The 22786-nt window shown below is 30.4% G+C and overlaps 1 protein-coding gene across 1 annotated transcript; it reads left to right on the top strand.

Annotated features, from left to right (window-relative positions):
* The first annotated feature begins 5774 nt into the window (after positions 1-5774).
* Positions 5775-12927, top strand: LOC104897431 (WAT1-related protein At1g70260). Its single transcript, XM_057395396.1, has 8 exons — positions 5775-6213; positions 6360-6419; positions 7607-7723; positions 9197-9449; positions 9803-9961; positions 10636-10784; positions 11916-12122; positions 12545-12927. Exons 1-7 carry the CDS (start codon positions 6011-6013, stop codon positions 12070-12072), a joined length of 1098 nt encoding a protein of 365 aa, XP_057251379.1. The 5' UTR covers positions 5775-6010; the 3' UTR covers positions 12073-12122; positions 12545-12927.
* Positions 12928-22786: the final 9859 nt, after the last annotated feature.

The raw sequence follows: 22786 nt of genomic DNA on the forward strand, positions 1-22786 counted from the left end.
ACAAAGGGAATAACTATTAAGGCCACTGGAACACTCCATGGAAAAACATCATCACCGCCATCAAATTGCTTCTTCAACACTTCGAGCACTGGAAAATTAATCAAATCTTCCACGAAGAAAATAGAAAAGCTAAAGGGATAGTTAATGTATGTCATCTTGTAAACTCTTCTATGTATATCAGTACTGATAATAGCCTGCAACTCCTCTCAATTCATCAATATGATAAATTAGGTGTTTCCCTCGAGATGAGGTGGCAAAGGACCAACTCAACCAAAAGTTTATGCTGATGGTTGAAGTCCCATGAATAGTTTTATACTCTATCACACCCCTCACGCGAGAGCCCATCGGGCTTGAAGTGTTGATGCAGCACATGCCTCCTCATACATGGCGCTAAATATTACACTTAAAGAGTAGGGGAGGATGTGAGATTTGAATGCGTGACCTCTATGTCACGTTGGTCTGGTACCATGTCAAAGGACCAACGTACTCAACCAAAAGCTTAAGCTGACGATGATTGAAATCTCAAGAATAATTTTATACTATATCAGAAGGGCCTCCAAATTGTAATTTGTTTCTTATCGAAAAAAAGGAATAACATATATAGATAGGTACATATTACTAAAAGAATAATAACTTTGAAATGATACAAGGAATAGAATCCAAAATTCTTTTGTAGGATGGCCTATATTCAAACTCACTTTCCATTTGAACTCAAAATCACACATTCTTCTCCCACTTGATCGAACCCTACGTTTAGGATCCAACCATACACTTCCTCTTTTATGATATAGGGCGGTTTGGTTATATGTGACTAATCTTGCATAATACCATATTTGTGCGGTTTACAGTCCATCCATATTCTCCTCCTCATGATGTTATTGTTTTGCTTCATTACCATAAAAATGTCATATCCTATATATGCTATAAATGAAATCCTTATTACTACCTGGACCTTATAATAAGTTCGAACATTTGAATCATTTCAGCTTTTGAACCATAAAATACGTTATGATCTTCTTCCATACATTTTCTGGCTTAGTTGGAATCCTAAAGGATCCCATTATATCTGACATATCCCTTCAATTACACTGATGTGGCATATGTTTGTGGATAATATGGTCTTTACAATAATGATTTTTTCTTTTTGATCTATATAAGCCACGAAGACAGTACAGAATACAAAGAAGAGAAAGGGAGATTCGAACCTATCGTTCACAATACCTCAATCTTAACCACTAGCTAAGCTAAGATTCATCTTTTGTACGTAGGTCTTTACAATAATGATCATATTATAGTAAGATTCATCTTTTGTAGGTATTCTTTAATGTTAATAATGAAGGATCAAACCTTTGCAATCTTACCTTTATTCAACCCAAACTTTTAGAGAGACTTTTATTTAAGAAACTTGCAATTGATTATTAGTTATTCATCAGAAATAATCAATAATCTATGCATGTGTGTTTTCTCTCTGTACGTATATGGTGGTCAGGACTCAGGTTCCAGAGGGAACGAACCACTGTGCATGTGGAACTCAATTCGGGATAAATAGTCTGTATTCTACGTGCGCTATATAAACCCTTTGATTTATGTGATCATGACTGTAGTAAGAAGGTTCGCCCAATCATACGACGAAATTTCTCATCATAAGGGTGGTACTTGTCGCAACCTCAATATATATATATATATATATTAATATATATTATATTATATATATTATATATATATATATATATACAGACATAATCAACATTTATGACAATTAAATTACATTCTTCCTCCGTTCTAAATAAATGAAAAAAATTACCATTGAATGTCATTTCAAAACAAATAAAACGTTACTTTATTTGGGTTTTTTCGGTTAAAGGGAGTAATATATTAAATTAATAGCATATTAAAGAGTTATTACAAAATACTAAAAGTAGCCAAGGGTTCATCAGTCCCCTCAATACAGAATTGTTGCAAAAATTCAAAGGTTAAATCTTTTACATTGATATATAGCTCCTCCCAAGGGGATTTACAATATTGAAGGAGAAAATCATCATAACTGATTTCTGGATGAGCTAACTTAGCTAGACTTTATTTGGTATTTACTCTTCTATACTACCTCCGTTCTCTTTTAGTTGCAACGTTTGACAAATTGCACTATTCATGTTCTCTTATTTGACCACATTTATTGATTTATATGTTAAACAAAACATAGTCATGTGGGATCTTGTTTGATTCGTTTCGATGTAAGCTTATCATAATCAAATTTTTATAATTTTTACTTACATACAATTAGAGATAAAACGATTTGAAATTGTACATTGGCAAGCGTGAAAGTCAAAACGTTGCAACTAAATAAAAACAGAGGTAGTATATATTACCCCTCTCCTCATCACATGGGTGCCTCTTTTTCTCTATATTTCTCCTCTTCTAAACCCCTGTGTCAATCTCCTATGTTTCATTTAAAATAGAACGTAGGAAGTATATGGTTCATGAAGTATAAATTTACAAAAAGAACTTGGATGAGACCTAGAGACGTGATTTTACCAAGTTCGGTTCACATGTATACGTTACAAGTTTATGTATTTTTGTTATTACTTTACGCATATTTATGACGTTATTAGTTTATATATAGTTGTTATCAATTTATGCATATTTCATGTCAATTTACATATATTTCATAATTAGTTGTTTTGTTTGTACGTATTTGCTATCAGTTTATGTAAATTTTATATCAGCGTATATTTCATTTCAGAAACTATAAACTTATATTTCATAATTAGTTGTTTTGTTTGTACGTATTTGCTATCAGTTTATGTAAATTTTATATCAGCGTATATTTCATTTCAGAAACTATAAACTTATATTCTAGTAACAAATATGCATAAACTGATAACAAATATATGTATATAAAACTGATAAAGAAGCACATATAAACTAAAATGGCAGATACCCCAATAACTAATTAAGTCGGTCGACCAAGGATGTCTTGGCCTAGTGGTTAAGATTGAGGTGTTGTGAATGCTAGGTCACATATTCGAATCCTCCTCCCCCTCTTTGTACTTTGTACTGCCTTCTTGGCTCACATGGATAAAAAAACTAATTAAGACCGTCTCAATCAAAGCTCTTCATAAATTTAACATGAAGCATCACTATATTACCACATATACGACATCAATTCTTTGATTTTGGTGAATATGAACAATAATGTAGGATAATATTTTATTTCACACAGTAATATATTAGACAATATAGACGAGATCATCGTGAAGAACAATTAGGTCATGCCATTTTAAACGACCCCAACCCTAAGAGGTCAATACAGTTAAAGAGTCAAGTTATCAAAAGATAAGGTTTTGCTTAATAATTCAATGAAGCTTTCATCATCCAAATAAAAGTTGGAAATTGCTGAGTGGTGATCCACTGTCATCTGTAGTTCAACTCCAATGTATTATTAAGATGAAGATGAATATTTTCTACGTTTTGTATCATTTCAGCATTTGAATCACAAATCATTTTCTTTCTTTTCATATATTTAGTGTAGGTCAGTTGAATCCATTAGGATCTAAAGAACGTTTGACGTACGTAGTATATAATGTACTATTGACGACTGTATTCTAGCTAGCTAGCATTCATAATCGTTGCTAAGACAACTAATTATATCGAAATCTAGATGTATGCAATTAATAGTCTACGAAAAATTAAAGACACGACTCAACGAGTTTACGATAAATTTCACATTACACGAGATGATACATTCGTAGTTTTGATATTCATCACTGACACAACTTTTAAATTTACTATTCCTTCTATTTTCATTAACTCCCATGAAAAATAATTAAGAAGTGAAAACTATTATGAAAATGAGGTAATATAATATTGTACGTAGTTTGTCGCTTCACATATATGTGTCATTTACAATATAATTTTACAACTCGATCACAACTCTAATAAAGAGGCAATTCCATAACGTGGTTTTGTAGCAGTGATAGGTTGCTTAGATCGTTATTTAGGGTATACCTAATGTATTGTGTGCCTTGTTTAATTATAAGACGTGATATCCAATTATGTAGCATCTACAGCAATTATCTAGCTAGTGTGATCATTGTGATAAGAACTACTCCAGGTCCAAATTAAGATGTATGTACCTAGTTTTATCTCGAAAGACACATTTTAGCAAACTTATAGAAATTAAAATGAACTCACATATAATCGATAGTAAACCACATAATATGCTTGATACTATCATAATAATCAAGTATTACACATATCACTTTCTTCATAAACTTTTTCATGTCAAAATTAATCTAGAAAAATCCATCTTCTTTTATCTCTTAATCTTATACTTCATTTTTTTCATGTAATTTTTCTAGCTTAAAACACATATCTTTAAGATTTCACATTTTAATACTCAAAGTTAACCTATTGTTTTTTCTTATATGTAACACATTTCGAATTTGAGCTAACCTCGGGCCAAAATCTAGTTTAATCATATCCATAAACGCGACTCCCCTACGAGCCCTACATCATCTGAATTCTGAAGTACATTACATACTTCCTCCGTTTTCTCCGTTTCGTTTTAAATGCAATAAATAAATATTTTATATCTTACAAATAATACTTTTTTATTGCATTTAAAACGAAACGGAAGAAGTATAAAGAATCATTAGGCTAGGGCATTGCAAACAACCCCAAGAGGTCGAGACAATAGAGTTAAGAGTCATATTATCAAAGGTATAGAAAATTAAGAGCCAATATATGCTTATTAGATGGGCGGTGGCGGCAAGTGTTACAAAATTAATATTAGTATTAGTATAATTGAGCTTTCCTTATCCAGAAAATCTGAAACTGCTGACATTGCAAATAAATAGTTCCAACTTCAAAAAATTATTAATGAAGATTAACGTTTTGGATAGAATTATATTCTTCATTTTGTACAGCTAATTAGAAGTTTCAACAACTAATTCGTCAACTTATATATGCTTACTTAACAACTGCGTGGTATATATACAAACTTAGCCCACGTTTTAGAACATAAGTACTATTCCTTTGATGACATAACCCTAACTTAAACACTCAAACACTTAAAAGTGCACCTCTCAGAGTACCCGAATAGATCTCTTAAACTTAATAAAATCAAAAATTTTCCAATTTGGTGGGGTATTATTATGGGCTAATATCAGCCACAAACACAATTTAGTTGGGACCCTCTTAGATTATATTACTCATTCACCCTTACATAATCATGTATCTCTTTTTTTTGGATTAACCACATAAGAACGATACTTTATCCGTCTTTTTATAAGCGTACAAGAGAATCAAGTTTAATGAACTTTAACCGTAATTCTTTCTGCTAATATTAAATTGACACCTCGTTCATGTTTAATCAGTTAAAATTTGCATGTCAAACTCCTTGAGAGGGAGGGGCGGTAAAAAAACCTCACCTTCAGAATGATGTAGTGTCACTATATATATATTGTTAGATTAATTTGATCGATATAGATACAATACTGATATGTAATAAGAAAAATATTAATGATCAAATTTGTGTATTGGAGGCCGTAATTAACAATTAAGTAAAGATTTTATTAATAGAAATGGACAAATTGTAGCATGGCATGTAACACCATAAAAAAAAAAAAAAGTAAAATTAGAGGGGAACATACCTCAGCAAAGGTCAAAGGATTAACAAACACAATAAGCTGAGTCAGCTCACTGTTTTTGACGACTTGTGGGTCGAACTGCTACTTCTCGTCCCCTAAGTAGCTTCATGTGTTCATGAAAGGGTAACCAAACAAAATCTCCTCTTTTCATTTCAATATTTATTTTTTATTTTTCTCTCCATTATTTTTTCTGGTATAAAACGTTGAAGAAGAAACATTCTTCTTTCATCCATCCACCAAGGAAATATCAGAAAGAAGAGTAATTTCTTCTTTATCATCTCTGTGGTAGGAGTACTTGCTTTTAAGGAATCGCCTCGACAAACGAGAACGAGAAGAAGACGAGTGAAAGTTGGGATTAATTTATGGAATCGCTATTGGGAGGAAAGATGTGGGAAGTTATTCCATTTATGACCATGTTTCTAATAGAAGGGTGTACAATTGCCTTAACTATAACAGCAAAATCAGCTATGGGTTTAGGAATGAGCCAATTTGTGTTTGTGGCTTACTCTAATGCTCTTTCTTCTGTTCTTCTTCTTGCTTATTCTCTCATCTATCATAGAGATAGGTAAGTTTGTTGGTCCAATCACATTATTTTTTTATTACATATCATCTTGATATATGTATAATATATGATCTTGAAACATATTTCAAGATAATTGAAATAAAATTCAATCTACTAATAATTTCTTCTTTTTCTTTTGTACTTGGCAGTATGAAGAAGATCTTCAATGGAAAGCTTATCACACGATTCTTCCTCTTGGGTCTTATTGGGTATGTTCTCTATTTGGTTTTCATTTTCCATGAATCACACACATATACGTACCCAAACAAGCATGTGATATATTCGAATATTCTTACTGATAGAGTATAAAACTATTTATGCGAATTCAACCATCAGCTTAACTTTTTGGTCGAGTTAGTTTTTTGATACCTACCTACTTTATTTGTTATATGATAAATGCAAGCTGAATATATATTGGCAATGTCTTTCATCGAATTGAGTCTATGTTGGTGCTCTTCAAAGTAATGGGAAAAAAATCTATGTATTCTAAGACAAGAACTTGGGGACCTAGCTAGCTATAATAACTTTGTGGGCCATATATTTATTTTTCTTAATTATTTAGTTAGTGGATTCATACAATATACCACTACTCACTAAAAATCTTAGATACTTCCTTAAAAAAAAAAAACACTTAGATACCATCTATCAATATTGTTCTGATTTGATGTCATTGACCCTATAGTAGTACATTCAATAAACTAATTCAACTACCTGTACGTGCATTTTTAAGAGGCTAGGCTTTTTAAATCCATTGTTAGAAAGCCAGTTATCATGAAGATAGTAAGATTATTTTCAGATCTTTTAATTATTAAGTATTACACTCTCAATCGAAAAGTGAAGAGATTATCGATCTATATATACATGTGCGATCTAAATCAATGAATATGAGTCGTGAACGGTCTTAAAAACATACAATCCTTTTTTTAGAAACATATACTTATTTTTGATCCAATCTATTTTAAACAAAATGTAAGACCTTGATACGACCCTTAAGAGATGAGAGAAATAAAATTAGGGGCCGATGTGATGAGGAGAAAAATACAAATAGCAGATTTCAGACGTGAATACCAAATAAAGTTTTCAGTTTTTAGTTGTCAACTTTCAAAATTGTATATTTAGTATAAGTATGACTAATTTTAAGCTTATTATTCCCCTTATATCATACGACTTTTATATTCATTAAACCAAAAACTAGAAACTTACACAGATGCCGAACGGGCCCTTAAGTGTTTCATTTATTTTAAGAAGAATTATCCATTCTATTACATACTACTGATATTAGCAAGTGGACAATTCTTTTTTTTGGCGCATGTAGTATTGTACTTCACTTTATTATGGTGATTAATTATGTTACTAATTAAGCTAATATACATAATTATATATGAATGGATGGCAGGATAACAATAGCTCAGAACCTTGCATTTACGGGGTTACGTGACAGCTCACCAATAGTTGTATGTGCAATGGGACTTTTACTACCATCCTTTCAGTTTTTCCTCAATCTTATTCTCAGGTATGCATACCTTTCTTCACATCTTTATACATCAAAATTTTGCATGGAATTTGTCAATTTTGTGAGACCCCCATCGTATGGCCCTCTATATATAATGCTTTCCCACTTTTTAGCTATTTTGTATATATGATAGTTGCCTTTGCTTTATTTTTTTTAGTGGGCGTCAGCAACTTAACATAGGAGAATTATTATAACTTATATAAGATATGATGATTAATATAATTTTACTAATGTATATGATGGGACCTACAAAATCAAATTAATGGTGTTCAAGAGATATTAGGAATTGGACCACCTTTATTAGGTGGGAAATTTTGAATTGATATTAATTGACATAAGTTATCCTTTGATTGATTGTTTTTGGAGTTTAATTTTTCTACACCATGCATTAAGAAAAGGTCTAGGGTTGATAGAATAAACATATTAATATATACTTCCTCCTCCCGAATTTAGATGTTATATAGAGAAAGTAGACAGTTTTTAAGAAAAGGTGGAAAAAGAAAATAGGTGATCGTCACTTTTTTAAAACTATAAAAGTATTTGTTAAAGAAAAAAAATATGAGTATATTATAAGTTAAAGTAGGAGATCTAGCAAATATTTAAGGATAATAAGAATTCCATTTATGATATCAACAAGTATAATAGAAGTGTAGCAACTAGCAAGTATATTAAAACAAGTTAAAAAAAATTGTACGTGGTGCTCATTTGTTGCTTTTTTTTTTTGACAATTACTTGTTGCTTCTTGCTTGTCTTTATATCAAGTTTGGCCAACTATGTGATCATTACATCACCTAATGGCTCCAATTTGTGCCCTGGTCCTTGTTAGAATAACTTTTCAATATGAATCATTTAAACGTTTTTTTTATAGAGGTCTCATGTTAAAAATTTGGCGTATACTCCTTCTTTGACTAATTATTGTATATATGTTGTCTTCGTCTTTTTTAATTGCTATATTTTATTATTTAAATATATTTCTTTTCAGTTGTTACATTTGCTAAATATTTTTACTTTCAGTATGTGTTAATCATATATTATTTACCTTTAACCCTTATTTTTTTTCTTCACCACACAAAAAGACAACTAATTTATATTTTATTGCTCTACTTTTCAATGGTCTACACTTGTTTTCTTGATCTACGTGCTAAAGTAAATGTAACAAATAAAAAAAGATGTAGTAGTGAGTATAACTCAAGGCAAGAACATGTCATGTTGTAATATACTAATATGTACTCTCCCTCTTCTACACAATAATCAAATGAAACATATTAAACAATAAATTAAAATGTGTGTTTTAAGACTCGAACCCATTACCTCTCATTTGAGGTACAGATACACCAAACAGTTCAACTACCCTATAACCTCATATTCGTCCTTGTGAAAAAAAAATTATCTAACGACAAGATAATATTTCTATTCTTAAAACAATTAGAGTGGAGTGAGCTAACTAGGTTTGTGTTTGTGATACAATATTAGGAAAACTGAGTTGAAGTTGAAGAGCAAAGCCACACGCATGAAGTTAGTGGGAGTTGTAGTCTCTTCGGTAGGAGCTTTAACGGTGGCCTTGTACCTTGGACCGTCCATGCTACCAGGACCTATTATTCGTCCTCTCATGCTCCATGGTACTAAGCTTAACTTCGTCTTCGTCGCCACTACTCAAGAATGGATGTTCGGCACTTTATTGCTTGCTTGTGCTACATTTTTCATTGCAATTTGGAGTATGATTCAGGTATATTTTCTTTGTAAATCCATGCATACATTTTCTTGCTTTCTTTTTATATCTTTTCATAATTGAGTTGTTAAACAAAATATAGCATGCAAGAACCAATTAAGATGAAGTGTTTAGATATATACTTTGTACGTGTCACGATAGCTCGTAGTCATATTAGTAGCTGTTAGCGATAAATTAGGTCAAAAAAATATATAGGTTTAAAAGTGTACGTGTGCAGTTTAATAGTTATTGTATTAGTAAAAGAATAAAGAATGAACTTAAAATTTTAGAAACTACTCTAGCCTAATAGCTTTCTTTTATTGCTTCCAAAATGTTACTAGTTGTAAGACGTTTAATTTTTGGGTGATCAGGTTTCAACATTTAAAAGATTTCCAGATATGATGGTGATAGTAACTTGTTACACTATTTTTGGAACCCTCCAAACATTTTTTGTGGACATCATTGCAAATGGAGATTTGAATGCTTGGAAATTACAGATGGACTTGGAGCTCCTTATTATCGTCTTAACAGTAAGCACTTACTTTTTATTTTTCTTGATTCACTAACTTTAGTAATACTCCATATTAGATATCCAAAATCTCTTTTTTTTTTCATAGCAAAGAAAGTTAAGTTTTTTTAATACTATTAAGATCATAAGACAAATTTTATTCGAGATTAGCTAATTATCTAATGATTTAACAATTTTTATTTTTGTAAAAAAAACTAATAAATGAGCATTTAAAAAAAGGTATGTCAATTTTACTTTTAAGAGTATATTCTCTTGAACTTATCTTATCTTAACTTGTCTTATTTACTTTCGAGTCTTTCAAGACATTCTGAATTGTTTTTTTTTTTTTTTTAAATTTTCTAAATTTGTCTTAACTTTTCTAATATCTTATAAAGTTTATTTTTTAAAAAAAAATCGCTTCTTCTCAATTTTTCTTAATTTTACTAAAAATAAGTATAATAAGTTAAAGAGAACAGACTCGAATCCAAGTCTTAAAAAAAACAGCTTATTAAGATTTAGGACAAATCTCTATGAATAGATTTTTTTCCCCTTAAATTTTATATTCAAAACCACAAACTTAATTATTACATCCAATCCCAACAAGTACTCACAAAAGGAAATTTCGTGGAAGAATTTTTACTCTACTCTGATATAGTACAAAAATATGTAAATAATGTATGTGGACGAAAAATGCAGGCCATATTCGGGACACTAGTCCGTAGCAGAGTCCAAGCATGGATCATGAGCTTAAAGGGCCCGATGTATGTGGCCATGTTCAAACCTGCTGGGATTTTTTGGGCTAACTTTTTTGGCGAAAGCTTTTTCGGTACTCTTTGTTATGGAAGGTAATAATTCTACTTTACTAAAGGGTTTTTTTTAGTTAAACTTACCATTGAAATGTATCCCCGTTGTTAAAAGTTAATCCTATGAAAAATATAATTTTTATCATAAACTCGAATGTACCATGAACTCGAGGTAATTTTTTACTCGTTTGCTCATTTTCCAATCTTTGTCATCAAATGATAGTATGAAATAAAAAACGATGTGTATAAATTCTGCTAAGAATTATATTGTTGGAAAAAACTATTAGACACTTGTATTATTTAAATAGTAGAGGTATTTCATCAATATAATACTTATTGCTTGGAGTGTTTCTAGATAAACGCGTAGATAAACCTTCTTTGAGGGTTGATTATGTCACTTAATGAATATAATCAAGATTCTGTTATTAGGTCCTTTTCTAACTTTTTTTTTAGATTCAAAGTCATGGGAAAAGGAATAAAATTAACCAATAGAACCCTATATTCATAAATCATAGACCCATTAATTATTTATTATGTTTGCTTAAGCAAGCATTGGCCCCACACTATTATCTCCTCCTTGGCCTTACGTTGATCAATGGAGCCATGCATGCATGGCTCCTCAAAGGAGGGAAGTTTGTCAATGAGAGAAGGAATAAATTAAATAGTAAAACACTATTGAAATCAAAAGAACCAAACAATGAATTAAAAGGATATGGCTTTAAGCAAAAAAATTAGCCAGTAAATTATACTCCATCCGTTTCTTTTTAATTTACTCACTTTATTTTGGGGAGAACTAAGGAGGAAGTATAAAAGTATGAGAGAAAAACTGAAAAGTGTGAGAGAGAAACAAAAGAGTAGGTTAAAATATTAAAAAGTGAATGAATGGGTGGAAAAAGAGGAGAAAGTAGATGTGATATGTTACCAAAAATAAAAAAAGCAACGATGTGTAGATTAAAAAGAAACGGAGCGAGTATATAACAGGAAACTATCTAGTTTCATAGAAAAACTCCATACATCTTATTAATTTATAGTTTAAATTTGTTTTCAAAAAAAGAGAACAAATAGTACAAATTTTGAGATAATTATACTATTATGAAAATGGTTATTTTGGAATAAAGAAAATTGGAGTTGAAGTTTCAACAAAAGTGTAATAAATTTTCTTGTTTTATGCAGTGTGATAGGTACAATAGTAGTAGGAGTGGGCTACTATACAGTATTGTTGGGAGTGAAGGAAGAAGCTAGAAAAGATCAAGAGGATTCTACCAAGTTTGATTCATCAGACATCAAGGCTCCTCTTTTGCAAAATCAAGATGGAGATGAGCAAGTGTGAAAATTATTCCTGCATTTTCTACCAATAAAACTAGAAAAAAAAAAAAACAGGTAATTCTATTATTTTCTAGGTTCTCCATGCATGTAATTAGATTAAAAAAAAAAAGAAGTAATCATCAATGCAAATTTGAATTGAATATTGTATACTTCCTCCGATTTTTAATAGCTGCAACATTATTTTGACTTTCACGCTTGCCGATAAATAATTTTGACCATTAATATCTCTAATTATGTGTTTGAGAAAATTATAATGAGATAAATCCAACAACATCTTTCATGCTAAAGTTTGTATTACATACTAGTATTAGTTAAAAATTTTCGATCAAAGCAAGTGATGAATAGTGTAAAAGTCAAATATTGCAATTATTAAAAGACGGATGAAATATTTGATAGGATGCAATTATATTATATATATATATATATATATGAAATTGTTAACTCTAATTAACCCCTTTTTTCTTAATTAAATATAGTTGCAGGTTCATGAATTTCAAAGCTTGGAAGGAGAAATTTTCTTCCTTTTTCCTGTTTAATTTCTTAATTGATTGGGTTTGGAGGAAGATGAGATGATGTTCAGGCTGATGCAAAAATTTGTAAAATTAGTGGAAATGTGTATTATCTTGTCCAAATGTGAAGCAGTTGTAAATATATTATGAAAATGTGTTACCCGATTTTTTGTGGGAATATTGAGGTTAATCATGTATCTCTTTCTCTCTGTACTTAGTTTGGAAGTATGGGAAGTTTTCTTGAGTTGAGGGTTAGCTTAGCTTCCCTCTTCCTTAGAACTTCATCGGTTGTAATTTTATTTTGAAGTAAGTAAGAAGAAGAAATAATAATATGAGTTTCTTCTTTTGAATTGGTACTTACTCTCATATACTACATTTTTTTTTTGTACAATGCACCATTCCTGTAATAATGCACATAACACCATTATATTGTTATGGTAGGTCATGCACCATTCTGTATAAAACATCACTTGATTTTCAAATCGTTTTTTTATACTCCATCCGTTCTTTTTTAGATGTAACACGTTGACTTTGGTATTATTCATCCACCTCCCTTTGACCATGATCAATAGTTATTTATGGATTCGTCTTGATATACACTATTCAAATATGCTTTCTTATAATGTTTGCATTTATAAAAATAGAGATATTGTCAATAAAAGTTGTGTCTCGGCAAGTGTAAAAAGTCAAATGTTACATCTATTAAAGAACGGAGGGAGTATATGTTAGGTTTTCCAAACCCTGGCATATTGTTCTTTTCAATGATGGTAACTAAGAAGAGAGTCACGCACAAAGAGTGATGATGTACATTTTTATCATCATAATTCAATTAATTTGAAGCCTACTAATTTATGACCAAAGCATAAACCTACCTTCATTCTATATGTTATGGCAGGTCACTAATAAGCTTTTACCTATTCATTCCAAGATCTCTAATTTATTGAAGAAGAGTAGAAAGATCATTCCCTTTAAATGTCCGCTAATCATTAAAAGAAACTTAAATATTGACAATTGAATTGTTTTTTCAATGCACAAAGATGATTGATTAGATATTATAAATGAGTTTATGCGAACATTATTCCATATGTAAATCTCTTAAATCTATTACGTAAGATCCCTTAATTACAACAAGATCAATAATTCAAATACCTCAATCAAATTATATTGATCCATATAAAGTCAATTAATAAAGATGGCAAAGCAAGTTGGTAATAGCGTAATAGCAATTTCATATGTCATTATAATTTGTTTGGGAGTTGCGCAACTAATTTCTGCCAAAGTTTACATGGTTGGTGATGATCATGGTTGGGGCCCCGGCAATGACTACTCACGATGGGTTAAGGGCAAAACCTTTTTCAAGGGTGATATTCTCGGTTAGTTTTTCAACTATATAATACTTTTAATCTTGCATGATTTTACACAATTATTAAAAAAGACGGTTTAATTTTAATATAAAAGTAAACCTAATAACTAAATGGATTAAACTAGTCATCTAAAGAAATTAATTTAATCATTATTGGGCTAATTCTCTTTTTAATATTGGGCTTAGTACTATAGGCGATCTCTTACAAGACAAACTCCATAATTTTACACAATTTAAATCATTCTTAGTAAATAATTAATAGTATGTTTTTCGAGTAGAATTGATTTTACTAATATAAAGAAATTTCTACAATTTGTGTTTCTTTTCATATATGAGTATCGATTTTAACCGATTATAATTAGACATAATTGATCTAAATTACTTTTATTATCAAATACTTTCTTATAAAATTATTTTAAGAGACCATAGCATTAAATGTCAAGTCATCGGGTGATGATATTAATTGATACATAATTGTTGATTCTTTTTCCTTTTCTTAGAAATATAAACTATAGCTTGAAATTAATCGTAAAAATGATTAAAGATACTTGAATATTTTTATATATCAAAAATAATGAAAAAAAAGAGAAAAAGCAAAATATTCAAGACCGTTATTTAAAGAAAAAAAGGAGCTAAAACTAAGAATTAGTTTGACTTGATTTGTATCACATAATAATAATAATAATAATAATAATAATAATAATAATAATAATAATAATAATAATAATAATAATAATAATAATAATAATAATAATAATAATATAATAATAATAATAATAATAATAATAATAATAATAATAATAATAATAATAATAATAATAATAACAATAATAATAATAATAATAATAATAATAATAATAATATCTTCTAATCCATAATAAATCATTTTCGTTATTAAACGATTAAATGGGTCAAAACTACGCACACCACATATAAAACGGAGTTCATGCATAAACAATAATAAAAGACTCAAACACAAGAGAATAGATCAATAGATTATTGTAGAAGGTAATTTACGTGAAAAAATCCAGCTCTCGTCGACGAGCAGGGTAAAAACCACGCACACTTCACCATAACTAATCTATCTATTATGATGTTAAGAAAGAAAAGGTTAACTATTTAGTTAGATGTAACAATGTTATCAGGATCGAGATCCTACTTTGAATTGTAGAGGTTGGTAGGATCGGATCGTAGGATCCTACAATTCCGTAAAATAGAGATAATTATGCTAGAATATTGTGAGAAATTCATGTTAAAAATTTATAGAAATTAATAATGACTTATTTAATTAACAAATGGTGATAGTTTTACAACACACTAACATGCAACCAAAATCTAATAGGAGAAATCTAATATGTGAAATTACTTTTTATGATTTTTTTTTTTTTACGATAGGATTTGATCGTAGAGTCGTAGGATCGTAAATTCGTATTAAGATCCTACCATGTGATTTTTCGTGGTTGGGTAGGATAGAAAGATCCTACAAAATTAAGATTTTACATAGAATTGGGATCGGTGAAATTTCCGAATCGTAAAATGATAGGATCATAAGATTCAGATCGGGATTTTAACAACGAGATGTAGCATTCCTATCTCTATAATAAGTTGAGATCTACTCCCTTAACTAAAATTAGTTGACATATCACATATCATCTCACTCACAAATGCTAAACGATATAACACATTGCATTCATTCCATGACGTGAATTTTAATCATGCAAGCTCTCCCGATCATTTGATTCAAGTAGTAACAAATAGGAACAATCAATAATAAACCATTACAATAATAGTAGATTAGGTATGTAGCCTAAAAAAAGTAACGGTAGTAGAATTTGTGGCAATTTTTCTTTTAAAAAAATTATGATATGTCCCCAACTTTTCTAGTATACTAAATCATTACAGTATTGGAAAATGAAAATTTCTTCTTTTTTATATGGCAACTTATCTAATATGCTCTAGTATATTATTAATCAATTGGTGCATTGCCTATTTGGCTATTTGTGTAGTTTTTCGGTATTCAGAAGGATATAGTGTAGATGAAGTGAATTCTCATGCATACGAGAAGTGCGATCCAAGATTTTCTATAATTTCAGCAAATGATGGAAATACTAAAATCCCTCTCGAAAAAGCTGGAGTGCACTACTTCATAGGAGGATTGTTTAATGAGTGTTCTCAAGGGATGAATCTCACTGCCATTGTCTACTGAACTCTTTTCAATACTTGCCTTTTCATTACTTAGCTAGTATTTTACCCGGGTATGCCCAGGGTCAGTTACAATTATCAAATATATTATTATTTATAATTTTTATAATTGATTGTATTATATTTTTGTAATTTTCTGTCCAGTGCGAAATTGAAAAATAGATAATGTTATGGCATGGTAAGTTGTTCGGAAAAAAAAAACATTTCTAAGGTATTATATTGGAGATAAAAATAACAATTTTAATGGAATCGGGATAAGAGAATTTTATCACCTTAATAAAAGTATTAGATATAAATAAAAAGTTGTCTATATATTTATAGTTATATATAATTATAAGACTTCATTATGTTTTACTTTGAAACATTAAACATTAAAATCGTAATAGATTGGTGATTAAACTTTCAAATTTTATTCAAAGGTCAGTCGGTCGAAGTAGACATGTAGTTATGTCTAGTATATGATATATATCCATCATGATTGATAGATGGAATAACACATATCATCTTCAATTATATTATTTTGTTTGAATTCTTTCCTTTTTTGGGAATAATATATGGATAACGTTATAATATATATTCCAAAAGGTATGGATAAATACTAAACACAATTGTTAAAGAAAAATAGTAGTCTTAGTTTTGAAACTCATAGCAAAAGTAGTTAGTTTCCTTCATTAACTTAGAAAAAAGAAACTAACATTTCGAAAATATGATTTAGAGATAAGAGTCAATGCTACTCTCCGCAGTCCACTCATAGGCCTTGTTTGGCACTAGTGTTTGAGGTAGCGGTTAGTGGTTGGACAAGATTGAAACGCTATTTAAAAAAAATTATGAGTGTTTGATAAGGTAGTGGTTGTAGTAGCGGGTAGCAGTTGGAGTAGATTATGAGTAGCGGTTGTGATGTTACTACAAGTAACTTTGAGATTTAGAGGTAGTGGTCTAGCAAATCAACCCTATATATTAACATAGTGAAAGTATTGGGTCAGACCGTCTGACCATAAGTTATGGTCGGACGAGCCCAACCCAATACTAAAATTTCTCGCTCCTCCTCTCTTCTTCAACTCCAATGATTCTTCTCCTTCTTCCTCTCACATCTCCCCCTTTAATGGCTGCTATTACCGTCCTCGCTGCTCCAAGCTCATAATCCATCCAACAGATTCCGGTAATGACCCCATCAACACATTAAAACTCACATCGAACACTGTCAAATTCTGCAACAATGCCATATTTCTTTTTTGATAACTTGTACTTGCTTTTTATTGAGGAAATAATCCAAATATTACAGTGGGGAAATAGAAACACAGTGACAACTGTTCGAACTTCTATCCTCAAAAATATATAAAGCAAGCTAGCCTACAACCAAGCCACGAATTCGTCTGCCCTTGAGAGTCCTTGCTTTGCAAGAAGGTCTGCCACTATATTCGTCTCACGGCTTTAAGGATAAAGTTTCATCAATCATCATAAACCTCACTAGGCGGTCGCTAATTGTAGTAGACGATCGCTATTTAGTGACTGCAAAGGTGACAGTCGCTAAATTTGAAATATCAGATGCTAATTTTTTAGCTTCCGCTAAGCAGACGCTATTTGGAGAATTAGTGACCAAGGGTTTTGCATCAGCCTTTTAGCGTCCGTTAGCGGACGCTAATATATTTAGCGTCCGATTCCGTGTTTTTAGCGTCTGATTTTTGCGGAAGCTAAAGGCTGACATTCTTGTTGTGACTTTGTATTCATCCAAGAAACTAAGTTTGCGGACTTTAATCCGAGGATCATTATTCTGTAAGTAAGCAATGATTGTTTGGTTGTTTGGTGTGTTTGGTGATAATATAAGTAACTGAAAATTGCTTTCATTTGGAGGTAAGTTACTTTCATTCGGAGGTAACTTACTTTCATTTAGAGGTAAGTTACTTTCATTTGGAGGTAAGTTAATTTCATTTGGAGGTAATTTACTTTCATTTAGACCTAAGTTACTTTCAGTTAGACCTAAGTTAATTACTTTCAGTTAGACCTAAGTTACTTTCAGTTAGACCTAAGTTACTTTCAGTTAGACCTAAGTTACTTTCAGTTAGACCTAAGTTACTTTCAGTTAGACCTAAGTTACTTTCATTTAGACCTAACTTACTTTCATTTAAAGGTAACTTACTTTCAGTTAGACCTAAGTTACTTTCATTTAGACCTAAGTTACTTTCATTTAGAGGTAACTTACTTTCATTTAGACTAACTGAAAAAAATTAAGACTAACTGAAAATAAATTAAGACTAACTAAAAAAAATGAAGACTAACTGAAAAAAAATTAAGACTAACTGAAAAAAAATTAAGACTAACTGATTTTTTTTTGAAACCAACTGAAAATTTTTTGGAACCACCTGAAAGTCGTCCGACCAAAGATTATGGTCGGACGAGTCCGACACAATACGTTCTCATTACCGTAAGGTAGAATTGTTAACTACTTTTTTTTATCTTTTACAATTCCAACAACTACTTTTGTCAAACACTTCTAATTAAACAACTAATTTAATCGTTGACCGCTGACAGCTACTAGTAGACAGCTAGTAGCTACACCCCAACAGTTACAGCTACAGCTACTAGCAGAACCGCTAGTTTTGCCAAATATGCCCATAGTGTCCTAACAAGATGGCATAACAAGTTCTTTCTTGCCGCTTGGTAGTTGGTAGCTTAACAAGAAAATTTTACTTGGATCAAGGTGACCTAGCAAAACAATTGGTACCACTAGAATAATATAGCAAAACTTTTATGAATTGAGATCTATGTTTGTTCGTGCGAAAAAATTGTTTTGCAAATTTTCACGTGATAGAAACAATAAAAGAAAAAAAATCACCAATTCCAGTACTAAAAACCATTTTAAAAATTTTTGAGAACAATTATATGTACTTTTTCGTGTGAAAATTACTTGACTCTCTAAATATCTCTTTCTACAAAAAACATATATCCAGTCCAAAAAATAAGAGCCAAATTACGGAAAGATATTATTAGCCTAATTAATTTGTGATTTTGTAAAGATTTGTAGAATCTTTTTTCTTCAGTTGTTCCATTAATGACTTGCGTGTATCTAGGAACATTTGGTATTTTTTTTGTGTTTTTTTTTGCGTCAATTTAGGAAACTCACGTCAGTTTTAATGATTTTCAGAATCTTTTTGAAGCAAAAAAAAATCAAAAGCTTTAATTCGTAATCTATAAGAAAAAAAAAGAAGAAGACAAAAGTACAAAAAATAGGAAAGAAAAAAACATAGAATAATAGAAGTTTTTAACCCTAAACTCTATATTAGAATAAGCTGCGATTGTGTTATAGAAAAAAATTCCATTTCTCTCTCCAAATTTACAGATTTCAGATAAAAGTTACTTCTTTTGAGAAAAGAAAGTAGAAGGAATTTTAATGGGGAGAGGAAAAACAACAAAGAATTTCATAGAAAAAATAAAGAAGAGAAATTTAGCCTACAACCAAAAAAAGAAAACCCTAATAAAAAAAGCCCATGAGTTTTCAGTTTTATGCAATGTACCAATTTGCATGATCATATTTCCTTATAAAGAAACTGATAAACCATCTCCACCACCCGAAGTTATATCATTCAAACCCGAATCTAATGATTCGGATCAAGCATCGGACCCGGCTCGAGCTCGAGAGATAATTGACCGATACTTAAAAGTTCCTAAGGAAGTTGTTAAAAACAAGAAAAAATCACTTACTTTAAGTGACATGTATGAAGATCAAGAAGAGTTATTGTACAAGAATTCGGATATTTCGGAGTTTAATGATGGAGAACTTAATGATTATAAGCTTGATTATGTGAAGCGTAAAATTGCTATGATGAAGGGTGTTGTGGTACCAACTTATGTGATGCCTAGTAATAATCAAGGTTTTGATGATCAAGTGTTGAAGGATGAATTTAGGCCGTTCGATTTCGAGTATCGTATGTTTGATGATCAAATTATGGAACCAGTAATGTCAAATGATGATTGTTTTGGTGGGTGTAGTACTAGTAGTAATTTGGTTGGTTACAATTACAATATGAATGTGATTAGTCCTACTTCTCCTATGTACTATGATCAAGGACAACAACAACCAGGTTTTGGTGATAATTATATGCCAGTACAATACTTTCCTATGATGTCTGAAATTCCAATTCCGGGATTTTATTATTAGAAAGTGGTGAAGTTTTGATTCATAAGAGACTGTTACACGAAATTATCGTCTTATTCGGAATTTTTGCATTTATATTTCATTATGATCTTAGTTTTGCTGTTAGTGACTTTGTTGATGAGCTAAATTTGTGTATAAGCAAGTTATGGCAGAAGTACATTGCGATAATAAGAATACTTTCTTTTGAGTTTGGATAACTGAGAGTTGCTTATGCAATTTGATTTCAATTTTGTCCTTAATTTCTTATGTTAGATGTTGTTTGTTTTTGCTAATTGGGTTTTAATTTGCAACTATTTAATTATCATATGCATATGTTAATTATGCGACTCAAATACTAACTATGTAGTAATATGTGTGATATATACTCAAATACATACATAATGCTTCTTCCATCTAAAGTAATAATTGTGATTTTACTGAAAATATTGATGTTAACGTTCAATTAACCGTGATAATAGTTTCCTAATTGCTACTTTCAACAAAAGGGAAGAAGTTAATGAGCTAATTATTGTATATATCTGTCTCAATTTAGTATCAAACTAGTATTTGGGCCTTTGCCCCGGGTTGGTATTGTGTTTCCAAACTTGATATGCATTTATTTTCCATTCCTACTAAAATATATTAAGGAAAACTCAACATTTAAAAGATACAAATATATTAATGTGGACACTTAAAGCATGATTAAAAGTTCGTTGAGATGTTAATTGTGTCATATTATAATAGCAAGAGGTCATGGGTTCAAAGCTTGTTGTAAGCTAATTTTACTTTTGTTAATCGACATAGCTTAAGTTATTCACTATATAGGGATCAAACCTAATAGGACTCATTTGAGTAATTTTTCATATCCCCCCCCCCCTTCAAGTAAGTCCCCTTCATCTTACCAAAAAAAAAATATCTAATTTTAAATTAAAATTAGATGGTCTCTTATAAGACCGACTATTTTTGCACATAGGTCACAATTTTTTTGTTTCTATCTCTTTGCTTTTTTTAATTCCACAGTCTCCATCAACATCTTAATTATTTTAGAATAGATGATGTATGGTAGTATTAAATGGTAAAGCACTAAAGCTCCTATATAATACACAAAATTTTACTTTTGTTAATCGACATAGCTTAAGCTATTCGCTGTATAGGGATCAAGCCTCATAGGACTCATTTGAGTAATTTTTCATATCCCCCCCCCCCCTCAAGTAAGTCCCCTTCATCTTACCAAAAAAAAATGCTTAATTTTAAATTAAAATTAGATGGTTTTTTATAAGACCGATTATTTCTGCACATAGGTCACAATTTTTTATTTCTATCTCTTTGCTTTCTTTAATTCCACAGTCTCCATCAACATCTTACTTATTTTAGAATAGATGATGTATGGTAGTATTAAATGGTAAAGCACTAAAGCTCCTATATAATACACAAAATTTTACTTTTGTTAATCGACATAGCTTAAGCTATTCGCTGTATAGGGATCAAGCCTCATAGGACTCATTTGAGTAATTTTTCATATCCCCCCCCCCTCCTCAAGTAAGTCCCCTTCATCTTACCAAAAAAAAAATGCTTAATTTTAAATTAAAATTAGATGGTTTTTTATAAGACCGATTATTTCTGCACATAGGTCACAATTTTTTATTTCTATCTCTTTGCTTTCTTTAATTCCACAGTCTCCATCAACATCTTACTTATTTTAGAATAGATGATGTATGGTAGTATTAAATGGTAAAGCACTAAAGCTCCTATATAATACACAAAATTTTACATATTATAGATTCGTACATGAGACGAGGTTACAATATACTTCCTCCGTTCTTTTTATACAAGCTAATTTTACTTTTGTTAATCGACATAGCTTAAACTATTCATTATATAGGGATCAAACCTCGTATGACTCATTTGAGTAATTTTCCATATCCCTCCCCCTCAAGTAAGTCTCCTTCATCTTACCAAAAAAATGCCTAATTTGAAATTAAAATTAGATGGTCTCTTATAAGATCAACTATTTTTGCACATAGGTCACAATTTTTTTGTTTCTATCTCTTTGCTTTTTTTAATTCCACGGTCTCCATCAACATCTTAATTATTTTAGAATAGATGATGTATGGTACTATTAAATGGTAAAGCACTAAAGCTCCTATATAATACACAAAATTTTACATATTATAGCTTCGTACATGAGACGAGTTTACAATATATTTTCTCCGTTCTTTTTATATTACAATAATTACTACTTTAGGTAGTTTCACATCTATTGCAACAATTCCAAATTTGGTATAAAAAGCAACTTTAATTGACAATATTGTCCTTACTTTATCTTATTAAAACCATCATTAATTACTCACTTTGCCTTATAAATTGCTTTTATTTTCTACGGATGATTTCTCTCCTACTCTAGTTAATTAAAGAGTTACTTTAATGCTAAACTACTCATTTGTTCCAAATCCATAAAAATTGTGTCCAAACACATTGTTGTAATAGAAAAAAGAACTGAGGTAGTATTAGT

Source organism: Beta vulgaris, chromosome 6 (genome assembly GCF_026745355.1).
Source record: "Beta vulgaris subsp. vulgaris cultivar EL10 chromosome 6, EL10.2, whole genome shotgun sequence".
Lineage (NCBI taxonomy): Eukaryota > Viridiplantae > Streptophyta > Magnoliopsida > Caryophyllales > Amaranthaceae > Beta > Beta vulgaris.

What these genes read in the sequence shown, in the direction of transcription:
- LOC104897431 (XM_057395396.1), top strand. Translation starts at nt 6,011, where the DNA reads ATGGAATCGCTATTGGGAGGAAAGATGTGGGAAGTTATTCCATTTATG. An exon ending in TTCCTCTTGGGTCTTATTGG is followed by an intron (nt 6,420 to 7,606) that starts GTATGTTCTCTA and finishes AATGGATGGCAG; the next exon opens with GATAACAATAGCTCAGAACC. An exon ending in CAATTTGGAGTATGATTCAG is followed by an intron (nt 9,450 to 9,802) that starts GTATATTTTCTT and finishes TTGGGTGATCAG; the next exon opens with GTTTCAACATTTAAAAGATT.